Source organism: Schistocerca nitens, chromosome 2 (assembly GCF_023898315.1).
Source record: "Schistocerca nitens isolate TAMUIC-IGC-003100 chromosome 2, iqSchNite1.1, whole genome shotgun sequence".
Taxonomy (NCBI): domain Eukaryota; kingdom Metazoa; phylum Arthropoda; class Insecta; order Orthoptera; family Acrididae; genus Schistocerca; species Schistocerca nitens.
The window spans coordinates 1,179,423,295-1,179,442,730 of NC_064615.1; the positions used below are offsets into that span (position 1 = coordinate 1,179,423,295).

At 41.8% G+C, this 19,436-nt stretch overlaps 1 protein-coding gene across 1 annotated transcript in view; it reads left to right on the forward strand.

Annotated features, from left to right (window-relative positions):
- Positions 1 to 13,426: 13,426 nt before the first annotated feature.
- The window catches only part of LOC126235644 (odorant receptor Or2-like), a 90,979-nt gene continuing 84,969 nt past the window's right edge, over positions 13,427 to 19,436 (forward strand). The window contains exon 1 of the mRNA XM_049944358.1: positions 13,427 to 13,450. Within this exon, the coding sequence (XP_049800315.1) occupies positions 13,427 to 13,450 (24 nt within the window). The remainder of the gene's footprint in view (positions 13,451 to 19,436) is intronic.

Here is a 19,436-nt window from a genome sequence, read left to right on the forward strand (position 1 = left end):
AGCAAGTGTCGCAGAAAATCTATTAGGGGCCAGAGTTTTCCAAAGGGAAACGAGTCGATTTTAAACTATGAATATTTTTTTAAAACTATTTTTGGTTAAAAAGACGACATTACAGATGAATGGTAGGCTCCATATGGTGACTACGCAGGGACTATATACGTTGAAAGCACCGATGATGGCTGTTAATCAGTTGAAATCGATTTGCAAAAGTAAATAAAGAAAACATGATTTTGCGACTGGTTGCTGTTTATTTTGTAATGACATTACAGTTGTACTTATTACGAAGAAGGCGTTGAATCTGATAGCAGATGGGCCCCAAGAAATGAACAGAAGAAAACTTTTTAGGTTGGATTCAATGATAGAGGTGCCGAGTGTAGTAACTCATTTAACGGTTTTCTTTTTAAGGATGTCATCCACTATGCCAGGTTCATATTCGTTATTAAGTGCTATCGTTTTGATTAGATTAATTTCTTCCTCGAATTTTTCTTTCGAGAATGGAATAGAAGTAGCTCTATGAAAAGCAGAGTAAAAGAAAGCGTTCTGAAGAGATTGTGGGTGCATGGAAGACGCAGGTACGATCTGATCGGTATATGGGTCTTTACGAGAACCATTAAATGAGATTTTATTTTCTTCTACTTTAAGCGTCAAATCAAGAAAATTCCATTGACGGGCCTCGTTTTCGAGTTCGCTGGTAAAGGACATTTTCTCGTGAAGTTCATTGAAGATATTGAAAATACGATCAATGCCATCAACAGGTCCTTTTTAGATGACTAGAATATCATCGACATATCTGAAAGATGAGATAATGCCTAGTACTGTAACTGAGAAACAGTTGAAGTACTTTCCTTCTGGAGAGTTATTGAAAATCTCAGCAAAGATACCAGCTAACGGATTTTTCATAGCGAGATAGTCGGATTGCTGATACAGTTCTTCATTAAATTCGAAATAGTTGTATTTGACTGCGACTGTGGTTAGATTCATAAAGTCTGTGATTGGTTCGTCTGAAAGTTCTTGGTTTCAAATTACGTAATTTTTTTTCTATGATCCTAAATGTTTCTTGTACGGGAACGTTTGTATAAAGATTTTTGATGTATTAGTGAAAACAACTTGGTATCTGGACTGCATTCTAAATCTTTTATTTTACGGATAAAGGTGTTACTATTGGGGATCGAATAATTGGTCTCTAACACGAATGTTTTTTTTTTTTCAGATTTGGCTAAATCACGGACGCGCTATTCATACGGTTGGAAATCGGGGGAATCGGATGGCTACGTTTGTGAACTTTGAATTGAGAGCGACGTTCTGGGGGCTGAGGGTTCATGTTGATAAGCATTTTCTTCTGAAGAGGTTCGATTAAAAATTTTGCGTAATTGATAGCTGACCTGGCTTCTTTCTGTAATTCCGGAGTCGGATCCTCATGCAGTTCCGAAATATTATTTTCGTTAAAAAATCTAAGATTTTAGAAATATATTCAGAATTGTATGCAATAACCAAAGAGCAACCTTTGTCAGACTTAGTTATTGAAGCATCAGCTTATTTCAATTTATTATTAAAGGATTTAACTAACCTACTATCGTTATGCATAACATTTTGAACACAGGCTGTGTTTTTACTGAGAATGTTAGCCACGTCAAAGTCAATTCTAGTTTGACATGAACTATCCATTTTTTTTACAATGAAGACCAATTTTTAGGTCGACAGGCATCTTTTCTGTTACGTTTTTGTCTGCCAAGTTGGGCATAACACTGTACTTTAGGCCTTTATCAAGTAAGACGGTTTCATTCTGTCTAAAAGTGATGTTAAGCTTATTTAATATTCTTTTATAACATACGTGACTGCTTTTCTTGAAAGTACTAGGAGAACATATTTTCAGGAAGCAGATAAAATGGTTTACTGAGCTTCTTTTCGTCCTTACGCAATATGTCTTGTTTACTAATATGTATATGTTCGTTAATCTGTATCCAAAAATTGTCAACGTCAAAATTACACACATCAAAAAACGTTTTGCATCACTCCGGTTCCCATAACTCCTGAAGATAGTCGTTAACTGTGGATATTGTATAACAGACAAAGTCCCTTTGACTGTTCAGAGATGTCACTAAACCCGCTCAAAAATATAAACATGCATGAACAGCACCTATTGGACGGCGGGGGTCCGACAGCCGATCAGTTCCTGTCATTCCACCAGGAAGAAGGTACATGATTCGTGTTGTTTGTAGTTCAAACATGCCTAGACGGTCAATACCGTGGTTCGATAGCGTCCGCATTGTTACTTTGTGCCAGGAAGGGCTCTCAACAAGGGAAGTGTCCAGGCGCCTCGGAGTGAACCATAGCGATATTGTTCGGTCATGGAAGAGATACAGAGACACAGGAGCTGTCAATGACATGCCTCGCTCAGGCCGCCCAAGGGCTACTACTGCAGTGGATGACCGCTACCTATGGATTATGGCTCGGAGGAACCCATGATGAATAATGCTTTTCGTGCAGCCACAGCACGGTGTGTTACGACTCACACTGTGCGCAATAGGCTGCATGATGCGCAACTTCACTTCCGCCGTCAATGGCGAGGTCCATCTTTGCAACTACGACATCATGCAGAGCAGTACAGATGGGCCCAACAACAAGCCGAATGGTATCACGTTCTATTCACCGATGAGTATCGCATTCAACCAGGCAATCGTCGGAGACGTGTTTGGAGGCAACCGGTTCAGGGTGAATGCCTTAGACACACTGTCCAGCGAGTGCAGGAAGGTGGAGGTTCCTTGCTGTTTTGGGGTGGCATTATATGGGGCCGACGTACGCCGCTGGTGGTCATGGAAGGCGCCGTAACGGCTGCACGATACGTGAATTCCATCCTCAGACCGACAGTGCACTCAAATCGGCAGCATACTGGCGAGGCATTCGTCTTCATGAACGACAATTCGCGCCCCCGTCGTGCACATGTGCACATCTTGTGAATGACCTCGTTCAGGATAACGACACCGCTTGACTAGAGTGGCCAGCATGTTCTCGAGATATGAACCGTATCAAACATGCTTGGGATAGATTGAAAAGGGCTGTTTATGTACGACGTGGCTCATCAACCACTGTGAGGGATCTACACCGAATCGCCGTTGAGGAGTGGGACAATCTGCACCAACAGTGCGTTGATGAACTTTTGGATAGTATGCCACGACGAATACAGCCATGCATCAATGCAAGAGGACGCGATATTGGGTGTTAGAGAGACCGGTGTGTACAGCAATCTGGACCACCACCTCTGAAGGTCTCGCTGTGTGGTGGTACAACATGCAATGTGTGGTTTTCATGAGCAGCAAAAAGGGGGGAAATGATGTATATGTTGGTCTCTATCCAATTTTTTGTACAGGTTCCGGAACTCTCGCAACCGACATGATGCAAAACTATTTTTGATGTGTGTATAATTAATATGGTAATTATTTATGAGCTCTAAATATAGATATTATGCCACTTCATTGAGAACATCCTTTTTACCATATAGCTTATTAATATGATCAGAAATGAGATTTTTAACTGCCACTTTGAAAGACTTGGGATCTTTCTTACAATTTGCGAAATAAATACAGGCTTTCATATAATTGGGTACTAGCCCCCTTTTTTCTGATTGCTTATTGAACTGAGTGGCCATACCTGTACTTAGCAGTTTCTTCTTTATATCCTTATATTTAGAGGCAGCCTTAGATGCTTGGCCAGGCAGAAGTCTTAAAGTTTTAAACATGGCTGCGTGGTCAGCCATGTTTAAGACTTTAAGGTTTGACATATGTTTAATACACACATCAAGAAAAGTTTTGTACCAGCTCCGTTCCGGGAGTTCCGGAACCTATACAGGAAATTGGAATTGAGACCAACATAAACATCATATCTGACTCTTTTATTGCTCATGAAAATCACACATTGCATTTGTACCACCACCTTTGGAGGTGGTAGTCCAGATTGCTTTACACACTGGTACCTCTAATACCCAGTAGCACCTCCTGTTACATTGATATGTGCCTGTTTTCGTCGTGGCATGCATGGTTGTTTACATTATTGGGTGGGTTTAGTGACATCTCTGAACAGTGAAAGGGACCGTGCCTGTGATACAATACCCACAGTCAACGTCTGTCTTCAGGAGTTCTGGGAACCGGGGTGAGGCAAAACTTTTTTTGACATGTGTAAATGTGAAATATGTTTGACATATGTTAAACCGGCAAAGCCGCTATAAAAAGTTCATACTAAACCCCTGGAGCGATTTCAACCATATTTGGCCCCATATTAGTTACGGTCTGGAAATAAATACTTTTGGGGTAAGAACCTCCAGTCTCCTATTCTGGTGAGCATGATAACTTGGAGAGAAAAGGGAGCGAGGAAGCGATGGACAGAAAGTGATGGGGAAAGAGGGGATGGTCAGAGGTAGGCGGGGAGGTAGGGAGAGACAGGGGCAAGTTAAATAGGCAGAGAGGGAGGAGGAGATGGACAGAGAAAGGAAAGAGGAGGAGATGCACAGAGAGAGAGGAGGAAACGAGAGGCAGAGAGAGGGAGGAGGGGAATGACGAGAACACACAGAGGGAGGAGGAAATGGACGTATAAAGGCAACAGGAGGGCATGGACAGAGAAAAGGAAGATGAGAAGTTGAACAGGAAGAGATTCAGGGGAAAATGGGCAGAGAGCGGGGGTGGAGCTGGGGGACAGAGAGAGAGGGGTTGGAAATGAACAGAGTGGGAATGAAGGAAGAAATGGACAGAGAGAGGGAGAATGAGGAGATGGACTAATAGAAGAGTACATATGTAGCTGGGCAACGCTGAGTACTCAGCTAGTAATAGTTAAGATGCAGTTGGGTAGCAGCAGAAGTAATCAGCAAAAAAAGGAAAAATAATTTTTCTCAAAGCGGAGAAACAGGAAATAAACAAAGAAACATATATTCATTTGTTATGCCTCCTGAAATGCTTTACTTCCACAGGAAACTTCACATTTGAGTATGTTAATGGATTTGTTGCATTATTTTCGCGCCTTCTATTACTGAATGTTTAGTAGTATAATTAAGCTCAAATAAAATGTGTTTTAAAGGTAGTTTTTTTGGGTTGTTTAAGTGAAATGTGACGCAGGGCCAGTATTAGACTAGGTAAACGTAGGAAAGTTTGCAAAATCACACTGTAATTGGCCGGTATATTCCATTCTAAGCAGCCTGGGACTGAGCCCCGTTTCACACGTTATGACGTTGGCGTGGCGAGTAGATGGCAGGATTCCTAACTCTACGATGTCAGCTTGCTAAGGTTCCCTATGGTACTTTGGTGCTAGACAAGCCTTTTGCTTTGTCTACAAGAAGAAAGAAGAAGCTGAATGCCAACGAGTATCTGTTTATTGGGGCCAAAGCAGGGAACAATAATTGTAAAGTAAAGCGTAACGGCTCACAACGCCTAGTTTTCGAGCCGCTTACGTGTGGTCCTTATTTCTGGCCGGCGTAGCGTCCACGTTCGCCTCAATGGTGTTAATTTTGACTGACATAATGCGTCGTTAATGTTAATTTTTAATCTGTGACATGGCCAGAGTTTGGCTCACAAAATAATTTAATTTTTGTAAGTATCCCAATTTCTTTAATATTCAACATTAGACTGATAATGCATTGTAGTAGTAACATATGTCTGTATGTGGTTTAATTTATAGGTTCTGAAGAAGATTCCATTACTGGAATCGAAACCTAGGTAAACGAATAAAATTACCTTGCAACTGAAGGCTGAAAAAATTGTTTAATTGTTGTAAAGTAAAGATTACTGGTGACTGTATGTTCTATTACAGACAGTAAAAATTCTATATCTCCTTTCCTTATCTCTCCCACATTTTAAACAAAAAAAAAAAATCACTTATGTACGCTTTTAGCGTGTGGTTACGCGCTAGGCGTAGTGTGACCTGGAGTAGGACTTGGTCTCTGTCGCGCTTTCTCAGCGTGACCTTGAGCGGGACAGTCTCATAGAGTTTTAGAAGGTCCCGATTACAGGAGAACACATCAACATTTCACACAGTTATTCCGTTATTCTTAACGGATGGGTGTGAAACCGTAGAGGAAACCACACACAGCACGCAACGGCAGCATCCTGCGGAGACTGCTGCACAGCCCTGTCGCAGAACACAACGTGGACTCGACAAACCGTCACGGAGGAATGGTGAAGTACTGTTGCGATTAAGGGGGCAGATCAGGGTGAGGCTCGATTTAGGAACCGATATTCATGATTTTTTCAATAAAATAACAAACATACTACAAAGCTGACTTTAGATCTCCGTTGCACACCGTGAAGACTGTATTATGTATTCTTAACTGAGAAAACTTGCACCGAAAGGATACTATAAAACAACGACGAAATGCCTTCGCGGTGTGCGAGAGCCGTAGTTGTGAGCTCTGAGCCCCACAATTTACACTTAAAACAAAATTTCAAAAACTGTTTTGAAACTGATGATACTATAGAAATATTTATCAAATTGGTTTTTAACAAAATGGAGGAAATCTTAAATAAATGTGAACGTTCTCGACAAAAAAGTCGTTATAAAAACGTGCATCAAGCATTGAAATCAAAATAAATCGCAAAAATCCTATAAATAACAGTAGAAAAAACGCCGACCCACAAGTTACGAAAAGGTATAATGTAACTGCCTGTATATCGTATGAGCTATAGCTGCCACCAACTTAAAAAAATGTTGAAACGTCCCTCGTCCTTGAATAAATTGTTGAGAGAAACTTTCAGCTTGTGTTTTTAATACTAAAAAAAAAGGCTCTAAGCATTATGGGACTTAACATCTAAGGTCATGTCCCCTAGACTTTGGAACTACTTAAACCTAACTAACCTAAGGACAACACACATGCAGGATTCGAACCTGCGACCGTAGCAGCTGCGCGGTTCCCGACTGAAGCGCCTAGAACCGCTCGGCCACAACTGCCGGCTTTTAATACTGAAACAGAACAAAATTTTAATCGGCAACGCCAGCACCGTACAGCTGGCCTTTTTTCGCCGATGTCGAAATACACTCATTTTGATGAAATCATATCGATTATGCACACCACTCTACTTTTCCAACCTTTTCTGTCGGTATAAATACATTTGTTTGTCGTTTTCAAGCGCTCAAGTTTTACTTCGTACAAAACACAAGCGAAATGACAACTGAAGCAGACGAAAAGCAAACACGTGCTTTCAGACTGTTTACAATAAACCAATCTTGTTAGGAAGAGAAAACTTGTTGACAGAGGTATATTAGCTGATACTAATGTTGTCTGTGATACTAACCGGAACTCACAGAACCCCTATTCCGTCGGCAATTACTATAGTATTACATCGGTTGCATTCGAGCGCTCGGATGCGCCAGACCCCAAGTAATATGACGCGGTTTTAACATATATTATGATTTTTGGCACACTTTATTTGAATGAATCTTAGTACAGATTCTGTAAAAACATTTTTAAACCGTGAAAGGAATTAGACTCAAAAAATTTCTATCGTGGTCCACCCATTTATGGTGTGCAGAAACTACCTTCCGGTATTCTTGAAATACCTCTATTGTTTTGAGCCCAAACTTAATGAGGTATCTCGAACAAAGTGACTTACTCCGAGCCATTCAGCATGGTTTCCAAACACACTGGTCAAGCAAACCCAGCTCTCGTTATTCTCAAGTAGGCTGAAAGCCATGGATCAAGGCAGTCAGATGTATTCAGTGTTTCTTGACTTCCGAAAATCATTCGATTCAGTACCACACCTACCCTCATTAAGGAAAGTACGATGGTGTTGGGTGCAGAGGTAAATCTGTATCCGGACTGAGTATGTATATCATAGTCCGCAAGTTTGTGCCGGAGGGTTCTTCTGTTACCACTAACTGATCCACCCAACCCTGTTCCACTTGCGAATGGTGCGTGGGAAGAATGATTGTCAGTAAGTCTCTGTATTGACTCTAATATCTCGAATTTTCTCGTCGTTGCCATTAAGCGAGATGTATGTGGGAGCAAGTAAGATGTACGATATTGCAGTGGCTGTGTTATTCCGAACTGGAATTTTGTACCGTACTCCGGAATATTAAATGCACTGCAGTACCGTATTTATCCGCCGACACCGAGCAAGCGACATTCAATGTCTCACCTCTACGGTAATACACATGATGGATGTACTAGTGGAGGTTGTAGAGACACTGTTGACCATATATGGAAGTTTGGATCTGGCCGTGGCATGTGTTGGGATAACCAAAAGGTAAGGTCACCGCTCGCGATAAGCGGGGTATCCGGGTTGGAGTCCCGCTGCGGCACAAACTTTCACTGCCGTCATTCCGTTACACAGTTGATGTTTGTCCACATTCGCAACTGCGAATACATTTAGTGGAAGTATATGTTGTCCGATTCTTCCCGGAAAGTTCTCTCTCGTAATTTCAATACTAAAATTCTCCGTGATGCACGATGCCTCTCTTATAACGCCTGCCAATCGAGCTTTTTGATTATCTCGGTTACGCTCTCGCTCCGATTAAACGATCCCGTGACGAAACGGGCCGCTCCCCGTTGGATCTCCTCTCTCTCTTCCACCAGTTCTATCCGGTGAGAATCCCACACCGATGAACAGTATTCAAGAATTGGTCGAACAAGCGCCTTATATGCCACTTCCTTAAGATCCCTCCTATGAATCTATCTGGAATCTGTTTTTCTACAGTTTTTTATGTGATCATTCCACTTTAGATCGCTCTGGATATATACTCCTAGATATTTTACGGTCGATACTGCTTCCGGCAGTCTCTCATCAGTGGTGTAGTTGTACAATACTAGCTTTGTTTTCCTTATGTACGCGCAATATGTTACATTTATTTACGTTCAAGGTCAAATGACGGAATTAGGATTCATCAGTCCTCTGTATGTGATTTTGCAAATCGATACTGTCTTCTGACGTTGCTCTTTGTTATAGACAACCGCATCATCTGTGAACAGTCTTGAAGAGCAGCCGGCGCTTTTTACTAGATATTTTATGTAAATTGTTGTAATGTTGCTACCGGAAATTGCTATGCTGAAATCGGTGCTAATATACAATGAAACCGGGTTACAAGCCGTGAGCTGTCTGGGGAAGTTAATCTTGCATTACTAAGCAACTGTTTCTGCTGGTAACTAGTCTAGGTTTACCACATTACCAATCAGACTAACATTGATTATAATCTTTTACAGTCATACAACAACCGGTAATATATCTATATATAAAAAAGGAGAATTTAAATAAAATGAAAGAAATCAGTTTATATTTGCAAATTTATTTTAAGATTGATCATTGAAATTTCAGCATATTATACGTGAGTTATACTGAGCTGGTGCCTTATTTACGATTGTGAAAATGTGAGATTGGAATCTTACGGAACACATAAAATATGGAGCCAAGATTGGGAGTCTGCATACAACACTGCATTCATAAAACAACACACAAAGAACGTTGAAACGCATGCAAGAGAAAGTTAGCCACTACAAACAGATTCAAATTTTTACCCAAAGAAATTACGTTCGAAGCACAATCCTGTCCGTCATGTAATTACCACACACTGGTATACTAAATTCATATTAACTCTTTGTGAAATCTTCCCAAGAAGAATAGCTGAGGGCTATTTTGATGATTACACCACATGCTTCACGTGGTCAACTTGGTTTACACAAAGCGTATAACTCCACAATAATTTTGATAATTAAAATAAATTAGATCAAAAAGCAAATTACAAAAGAAAAACCTCGAACTGGTTATTAACGTCTTACTGTTAACCTGACGGGTCAAACAGTTATATAAGCACGTGGTACTGGTCTCGCAAAGTACATCCCACGTGGGTTGAACATAAAGAAAAGTTGCTATATTGAAAATATTGTTAAGACGAGACGTTATAATCACACAAGCATTCGCATTTAAGATTGATCTTAGTTAGAGTTACTGACCAACACTTGGTTCCACTTTACTCACAAAGTAGTAACAAAGCAACTCCCGGAAAATAATATGAACTTCACACGAGAATTACACTACGCTGCAATTTAAGGTAACCTTAGATATTTTAGAGCTAACCCGAAATAAAAGTGATTAAATTCTCAGTTAGGCTGAACTTAACAAATCCATTGTCCTACGGACTTAGCAGACACGCGCTTAGCCGGAGATCTTACCATTTCAGACGCTCCCCACCGCCATACTGCAACTGCCTACTACTGGACTGCAACTCTGCTACTACCAGACTGCCACTGCCTACTACCCAGCGTGCTTCCTGAGAGTGGATCACAAAGACAAACGGAAGGGGCCAGAGGGGCAGCTTCCTATACCAACATGACAAGGGACGGACCGGACCATACTAAGAATAGAAACCTCTTTGCTTTTAGGAACCGTAGCTACCTGTTCCGACGTTGGTCCTACTGTTCTCTAGTAGACAGCCTTGTCTGCTACCCTCAAGCATGCAACTACAAACACATTTGATCATTCATGCTCTCACACAGAAGGGAAGGGGGATGACAGTATCTTATCATATACAGTATATAACAGAAAGCGGATGTAGGTTCCGTATGAGACTGTGTGACATGAATTACATATATACTGTGTTTTAAAGTGTAGTAGTGTGACAGATCGTTCTTGTTTACGTGTAAAAGTAACACGTTCCACTACTCAGTCTCCTCCCAGATAGTCAGAAACGCCATAGTAAATTTAGAAGAGGAATTTATTCCATAAAAGACAACAAATTTGAGAAATTAAACATGAAAGGAATCCAACAGAGACCTTTCATTGTAAACAATAACGGCCCTATCACACTTCCTTGGGTAACACCGAAAATTACCTTTACATCTCTCACTTCCGTTAAGAGCGACGTGTGGAGTTCTACGTATAAAGAAGTCTCGAATCCAGTCGCAAATCTGGTCCAGTGCTTTATAAGCTTTTGTTTTCTCACCAAGCGGCAGTGCGGCACGGTGTCAAATGCTTTCCTGAAGTCAAGGAACACGGCATCAGCTGTCTACAGCGCTATGGATCTCATGTACGAACAGAGAGAGCTGAATTTTGCAAGATCATATTGATTTTTATGGAGGAGACGTCCATTCTCCAAAAACATCATAATTCTTGAGCATAAAACCAATCAGCCATGAAGGTCTATAATTGTGTGTATCTGTCCTGCAGCCTTTCTTGAAAGTGGAAATGACCTGTGCTTTTTTTTCCAGTGGTTGGTACCGTTCGTAGCTACAGAGATCTACGATATACTGATGCTGTAAGGGGAGCAAGCTATCTCGTCCGGTCCTAATGTCTTTCCGCTACTAAGCGATTGTAGTTGCGTTTCTATTCCACTACCAGTTAACTCAATAATTGCCATTTTGACGTTCGTACATTGATTGACAAGAGGGAGAGTGTTACGATATTCCGCGGTGAAACAATTTCCGAAGGCCTAATTCAGGATATGAGCCTTCTCCCTTCCGTCTCGGTGCCTTTATGGTCTTTGAGACAATTAATAGATGTTTCGAATCGCTTATTGATTTTAAATAAGACCAAAACCTCTTAAGCAGACGTGCTTCTGAGAAATGTTCTGCGTCTTTTGTTCCTGATAGACAATATTAACAGTACTCTGAGGTTTTTTGACTATAATGTCCTGCTATTTTATGGATCTGAATCTTGGACATACAACAGAAAAAGCTGGAACAATATCGAAAACGACGCCTTAGGAGAATTCTACATGTAACATTACAAGCTAGACACACACAGGTGCTTACTAACAGTACAGAAGCGTTGTTTTTAAGAAACAAGCTTTCGACGAGCAGGGTAATCCGAATGCCCAGTAATCGCATTCGCAAACAACCGTTTTATTCCTAGTTAACACTGGGCAAAAGCTGTGTGGGTGAACAGAGGAAACTATTTGAGCGTGTAATTAAGACTACCATGAAAGTATTTCACGTTAGTGTCAACAACTGGGGAACCTCAGCCCCTCGACCTTCGCTCTGGAGGCCACTAGTCCACGGCGGGACGCTTCTTTCTTGAAGAAAAATACGGACTACGAATCGCGATTGATAAGAATCTACATAAAAAAGGAACTGATGAGGCAAAAACGAAAAACAGAAACTGCTGCATCTGGGACCACCTTTCACCTCCAGCCAACTTTTGTACATCTCGAACAGACATCTACCAACTCCCACATGACAGGAAGACAGATATATTCTGAAAAACCTGCACAAACATTGTCGGATCTTCACAAGATTTCAAAGTGGGCCAAAGTTTGGCAACTTCATTTAACTATTCAGAAATGCATTACTGTACACTTCACAAACACAGAGAAACAACTTCCTATGACCAGAACATCCGCGAGTCACAGCTGGAAGCATTACGCTTAGAAAAATAGCTGGTTGTAACAATTTGTAGGGATAAGAAATGGAATGATCACATAGGCAGTGTAGAAGACATTGGTTGGCAGGATACTGGAGAAATGCAGTGAGTTTACAAAGAGTACAGCCCGTTTAAAACGCTTGTACGAATTGTTTTAGAATATTGATCATTTGTGTGGTGTCAATACCAAATTGGACTAACAGGGGATGTTGAACAAACACGAACCACATGTGGTCACAGGTCCCGTCGAGCCGTGGGAAAGCGTCACATTGACTCTAAGAAATCTGAAGTGGTAGACGCTACCTCTCGCAATCCCACTCACTAATTTAAAAAAAAAAAAAAAAAATCATTAAATGAGTAATCTAGGAATATACGACAACCTTTTACGTATCACTTCAGCAGGGATCGCAGAGACAAGTTGATCGAATTACAACGTGCACAGAGGCATTTTAATCAGTCTTCTGTTCTGCGCTCGGTACGTGAGCGGAACTGAAAGAAGCTCTGATAAGTGGTACAGTGGGAAGTACCATCTGTTGCGCATTTCATAGTGGTTCCTAAAATATGGATGAAGATGGAGAAGGTCGCCAGTTGTCGTTGCGCGTAGTCTCTGATTCGGATTTTTTTGTCCCAGATTGCCTAGCCTTCGTAGTGGAGATTACAGAAGATTCTTTCATGTCGTTATCCAAAGACACGCTCTTTAAATGACTCGTATCTCCTGGGATTTCAAACGTTGCGTTCCAATAAATGAATTAAACATCACACCACTGTCCGTAACTCTGGGTCATTAATTATTCTTCCAGAATATAAGGCATTTATGTAACAGCTCATAGCCTCTGATTGTGTTCGACACTCAATATTTAATTCCGTTGACATTCTACGGCCATAAGTTTTCTATGTAACAGAGCTGACCCGTTTCAAAAACAGTTTAATTAACTTCCAGATGTTTTTATTGTCTCATAAATATTTAAATATTTAGTGCACAACTAGAGAGGCGGCGGTAGGGAAGGGGCAGCGTCATTACTGGTGAGACTGGCAGAGAAAAGCAGAGTTTCCGCAGCACGGAAGCGCAGTAACCCTGGACCTGGGAGATGGCTTTGGCCATGGCTGCAACACGGGAGCGAACGGTGAGTCTGGTTTAACAGGGAGGGACGATCTTACTGGCACGTAATGGATGGAGGTAACTGTCCTGAAGTCTGTAGAGGTGCGATGACAAGAAAGGAATACAGTCAAGGGACGCCCAGAAAAGCTCTGCTCCGTTGTGTGCTTCTGACCATTAAGAGTGCAGCATCGGAAGGATAGGAAATAACGTAATGTAGTTACTGTACGTACGCAGTGTAGCGAGAAGGATACACTAATGAATTTGTTGGCGATTTGGTGGTGTATAGGGTATGAAACATAGGACACATACCTATCACCACTAGCAGTACCAATGGCTCTAAGCCTTCGGCAAAGAATCGAACTGAGGTTCGATGAAAGATACAGGTGAGTCAATCCCTGTTGTTTCAACTCTGTGTCAACCGTAGTTTCTAGACAGTGGTGACAGTCTCTAGGCAGTAAGTGACCAGGTGCACATCTGCGCTTACGTCACTACGCTGCAATTTGCAATCAAGTGTCTGGCAAACTAGGAGGTGTGCGAGGGAAGTAGTGGGAGTTATTTTCTCAGACAACAGTGTTGTCCCTTTCAAAGCAGTTCCCTTCGGCAGCCATCCACTGGCACAGTCGCTGTTCCCAATCTTGGTAGCAGCGCTGAAAGGCCTCAGTTGGTAGGACCTTTAACCTGTCGGTGATAGTTTTTTGAATCTTCCCCAGAGTCCCAAACTGACGTCCATTTAAGACATTTTTCAATTTTGGAAAAAAATAGTCACAAGGACACAGACCAGAAGAATAGGAGGGCTGTGGCACAACAGGAATGCCTTTTGAGATCAAAAATACCGTGATAGAAGTGGCAGTGTGTGATGGGACGTTGTCATATTCCGGCATCCACTTGTCTGCAGTCTATGGTCTCACTCCATTCACCATTTTCCAGAACCTTCCAAAGACATCTTTGCGAAACACTTGGTTGACAGTTTCTCCTGGAAACATAAATTCCTTATGCACAATACCCCTACCGTCCAAATAGCAAATCAAAATTGTTTTGGTCTTTGAATTGATCATTCGAGTTTTCTTCGATCGAACAGATGCCTCAGTTTTGCGCTTTGTCTCAGGATCGTACTAAAAAAAATCCAAGATTCATCAACTGTGATCACACAACTGAAATATTCACGGTCACTTGCAATCCATTCAAGAAGATCAATGCACACGTTTCTTCGATAATCCTTCTGAAGAGCTGTGAGGATTTTCGGTAGCATTTTGGCAGAAACATTTCGCATATGCAAATATTCTGTCAAAATTTGATTTATGGTGGAAGTGTTAAAGTTTAGCAGGTTAGCCATAATCATTATTGTTAAACGTCGGTCTCACTTCACGAGAGCATGCACACGTTCGATGTTTTCGTCGGTTTTCTAAGTTGTACGTCTCCTTGAGCGAGGTTCATCTTCAGCGCGTTCTCGGCCTTCGAAAAATGATTTGCGCTAGCGAAAAACGTGTGATCTTCATAAAGAATGCTCCCCATAGGCCTGTTTCAACTTCCGGATTCCCGACGTTTAGTACTAAACTTGATGGCATACTTTTGCTTAAAATTCCGCTGTCCCATTTTCGTTACACACAACAAACAACTTCACTTATGTCGCACTCAACAATTACCTAATGGCTATACTGAGCTGACACTCGGGCTGACACAAGTAGAGCTGAGACACGGGCTAACCATTTGGAAGGAATGGACATACTGTTCAACACAAGTAGAGCAGATTGCTCGCAATCTTGTCGTTCTACTTTTCTCACATACCTTCCGTATCTCTACTGTTTGTCCCATGAAGAGTGCTCCGGAAAAACAAACTTCTATGCAAGCTCTGATTTCTCTTATTTTCTTACAATGATCATTTCTCACTGTGTAGGTGGACATCAACAAAATGTTTTCGCATTCGGGGGAGAAAGTTGGTGATTTGAAGTTTCGTGAAACCATCTCGGCACAACGATAAACGCCATTGTTGTAATGACTGCCACACCGATTCGCGTATCATATCCCTCAGACTCTGCCCGCTGTTTCGCATTTACACAAAAGAAACTGTCCTTCTTTGATCTTTTTCGATGTCCTCCGTCAATCCTATCTGATACGGATTGCGTGAAGCGCAGCAATATTACAGAAGAGGACGGCAAGCGTAGTGTAGAGAGTTCCTTTGCTATATCTATTCAATATTCCATGTGTTCTGCCAATAAGATGCAGTCTTAGTTTCATCTTCTCCACGACATTATCTATGTGATGGCCCCAATTTAAGTTAATCGGAATTGTAATCCCCAAGTTCAAATGGTTCAAATGGCTCTGAGCACTATGGGACTCAACTGCTGTGGTCATAAGTCCCCTAGAACTCAGAACTACTTAAACCTAACTAACCTAAGGACAGCACACAACACCCAGCCATCACGAGGCAGAGAAAATCCCTGACCCCGCCGGGAATCGAACAATCCCCAAGTGTTTAGTTAAAATGTTAGCCTTTAACTTTGCGTAATTTATCATGTAAGCGAAATTTAACGGATTACTTTCGTACTCACGTGCATAACCTTACACTTTTAGTTGCTTCGATTTAATTGGCACCATACAGATATCTGGTCTAAATCATTTTGCAACTGGTTGTGATCATCTGATGACTTTTTAGGACGTCAAATAACAGCACCATTTGCAAACAACCTAAGAAGGCTGCTCAAATTGTGTTCTGTGTCGTTACATAGATTAGGAACAGCAGATGTCCTGTAACACTTTCTTCGGGAACGCCAGATACCACTTCGGCTTTGCTTGATGACTTTCCGTCAAGTACAGTAATTCGTACGGGACAGCACGTGTGTGTACCACCACCGTCGTGGAACGGCACACCACGCTCAGCGAGGGTCGAGATTAGCGGTGGCTGCCTCATCCATTACGGACGTGGTGTTTCCATCACCGGGGAACGATACAGAGCAAAGCACGAGAAATTACGGTGTGTAATTAAGGCGAAACGCCCAGGAAAACTGACAAGAGGTGCCGCTGCTTCATGATAACTCATGTCCCCAAACAGCAAATGTCGTAGCGCAGAACTCGAGCGGAGGGCACCTGGGCACCACCCTGTAGTCGTGATTTCTCTCCATGTGACTATAACGCCATCGGTGGCTTAAAAAAGGCCTTCAAGGGCCAATGATATCTCTCAAACGAGGATGTGCAACAGGCATTTACGCAGCAGGACGCGGTATTTCAAGCTGGTGCGTCGGTTGGATGAGTGCCGCAATGCTCACGGCGATTTTTGCCTGTCTGGTATACAGATTCTGCACACTACGGTCTTCGAATGGAAACTTTTTGATCGCCGCTTATATAAACAAGTATTATGTGAAAGACGCTGCAGATTTTGATAAGGTTTCAAAGTGAAGTAAAAGTTGCCAGACTGTCTGAAATGTCCAGAAATCCAAAACTGTGCCTTTGACGTTGTAGCCTACGGCTGCAATATCGGCGAGCCTCAGGTGTGATCAGTGAATGGATATAAATACCTGGATGCAGCAATTTATTTCGATACTCCATTGAATTATCATATAGGCTCAGTCATATGTAAAGAAGATGGCAGGCTTCGGTTAGTTGGTAGGATACTCGAAAAATGCAGTCTCTCTACAAGGTAGGCTGCTGACAAAACAACAGTGCGACGCATACTACATAACTACCCAGGTACGTTGGACTCGTGGGGAAGAGGAATAGCGGAATACATTGAACGTCTATAAAGAAGGGTTGCGCGAATGGTGACAGGTGTATTTGGCTCAGGTCGTAGCGCCACGGAAATGTTGAAAAACAACAACTGACAGATGCTTGAATACAGGCGTTAACCATCCCTCGAAAGTTTCGAGAGCTTGAGGAATCTAGGGACACACAAAAGCCCCAAACGTTTCATTCCCGCAGGCAATTGTGAAAACCGTCAGCACAATATAACTTGCGCTTCTTAAAGAAGTACTAAGGAAGTTTATAGGTTTCTGTTATTTGACTGCGTAAAAATACAAGGAGAAAGTGCAGGGGTGAAAAGGTGATCTACGTTACTTACAAAAATTAGATTGCAGTTGAAATCGGGAAGAGGAAGTTCAGAAAAAACGATGTTTGAAGTTTGCCGACGATAATGTAACTCTGACAGTGAGCACAAAGGAATTTGGAAATCAGTCGAACGGAATGCACAGTGTGTTGAATTCTTTGAGTCATCAGTCTTCTGATTGGTTTCATGCGGTCCGCCACGAATTCGTCTCTTCTGCCAACATATTAATCCCAGTGTAGCACTTGCAGCCTACGTCCTCAGTTATTTGTCGGATGTATTCCAACCTCTGTCTTCCTCTAAAAGTTTTGCCCTCTACAACTCCCTCTAGTACTGTGAAAGTCATTCCCTCATGTCCTAACACATGTCCTATCATCCTGTCTCTTCTGCTTCCGATTCTCTTCTGTTCCGGTTTTCCCACAGTCCATGTTTCCCTACCATACAATGCCGTGCTCCAGACGTACATTCTCAGGAATTTCTTCCTCTATGTTTGACACTAGTAGATTTCTCTTGGCCAGGAAAGACCTTTTTGCAATGCTAGTCTGCTTTTGATGTCCTCCTTGCTCATCGGTTATTTTGCTGCCTAGGTAGCAGAATTCCTTAACTCCATCTACTTTGTTACCATCAATTATGATGTTAAGTTTCTTTTTTGTCTTGAATATGGGTTATAATAAGATCTTAATTGAGGCTGGGTGCGCATCTGCGATGACTTGTTTGAATGATTTAGTGCCGCCTGCAGCTCTCTTTTTTCCTGTCTTCGTTGTATGATTGTACAATTTTGGCCTAAGACATTATCAATTATTTTGCAAAGAAATCATCGATGACACATTATGCCATAGAAGTCTCTGCACTTCTGTATTATTACTTATCGTCCACCGTTATGTTACCTGTGAGTGCAAGAAATTAAGTCAAGTAATTAATTTTTTAGTTCTTTATATACAAAGGATTTTGTTAGGACACTGCGAATCTGATTACAACGAACTATTGAGGTCCGGAGGGCTTTAACAGAAAAAAATCCCCCAAACAGTTTAGTCATGCCTGGGGACGTAAAATTTGCTTACAGTCGTTAAATTAGCCGAATACAGTAAACCAGTTCCTTTTAAAATAGCGAAAGTTATGTTCCCGATCTTCTTCGAGGAGCGTAAGGTGCGTCAAGTACAATGCTCCTTGCGAAACAAGTCGTTGTTAACAGAACGTGACAGAGTGCAATGCTCTTTCTTTCCCTGAATTCTTAATAGAACCGATCGCTGAGCTTGGCCACTGTTACAGCAATAATGCCATCACAGTGAGAAGAACAAGCTTAGGTGAAGACCCGGTTGCCGAAGCGTGGAAGAGTTGTAGGACAATGTAATGAACCTAGGCATCTAAGTCAAGACTAATATTAACAAATATTTATTTTCTCTAATGACTGACAAAAAGGTAATAATAGTTAACGCCGAGTAAAGTTCCCTAAAACCGTAATCAAATTTCAAAGTGATGCTTACACTGTGGGAAGGTACTCTATATAATTTTACACTCCAAGAGAAATAAATAAATAAACAAATGACGCACACGAAGGAGTCAAGCGACTCGCTCACAAATTTATATTCATACAGATAACGGCGGAAAATCCAAAATTGTAAACTTCGGCTGACGGTGGGTGGATATATGACGCTGGACGGTGATTTCACCGCGCAGCTAGCAAGGGTAGTGTACAGGGGACCTGTCGATACCAGGGCGTAAGGTCTTCACGAATTTCATTCCGTGTAATGGTTGGACAGTAACTAAGCCTCGCAGATAGGCGTGTGAACAATATACGCAGATGTCAGCATTTGAGAAAGGACGCGTAATCGGTCTCAAAGAATCCGATTGTAGTAAATGGCAAATCGCTCGACATTTGAATAACAGCTGTGTCATCATCTGACGATGCTGTCAGGAATGGGTGAACCGTGGTCGAACACAGCGACGAGGTGCAAGTGGTCGAACTAGAGGGACGACA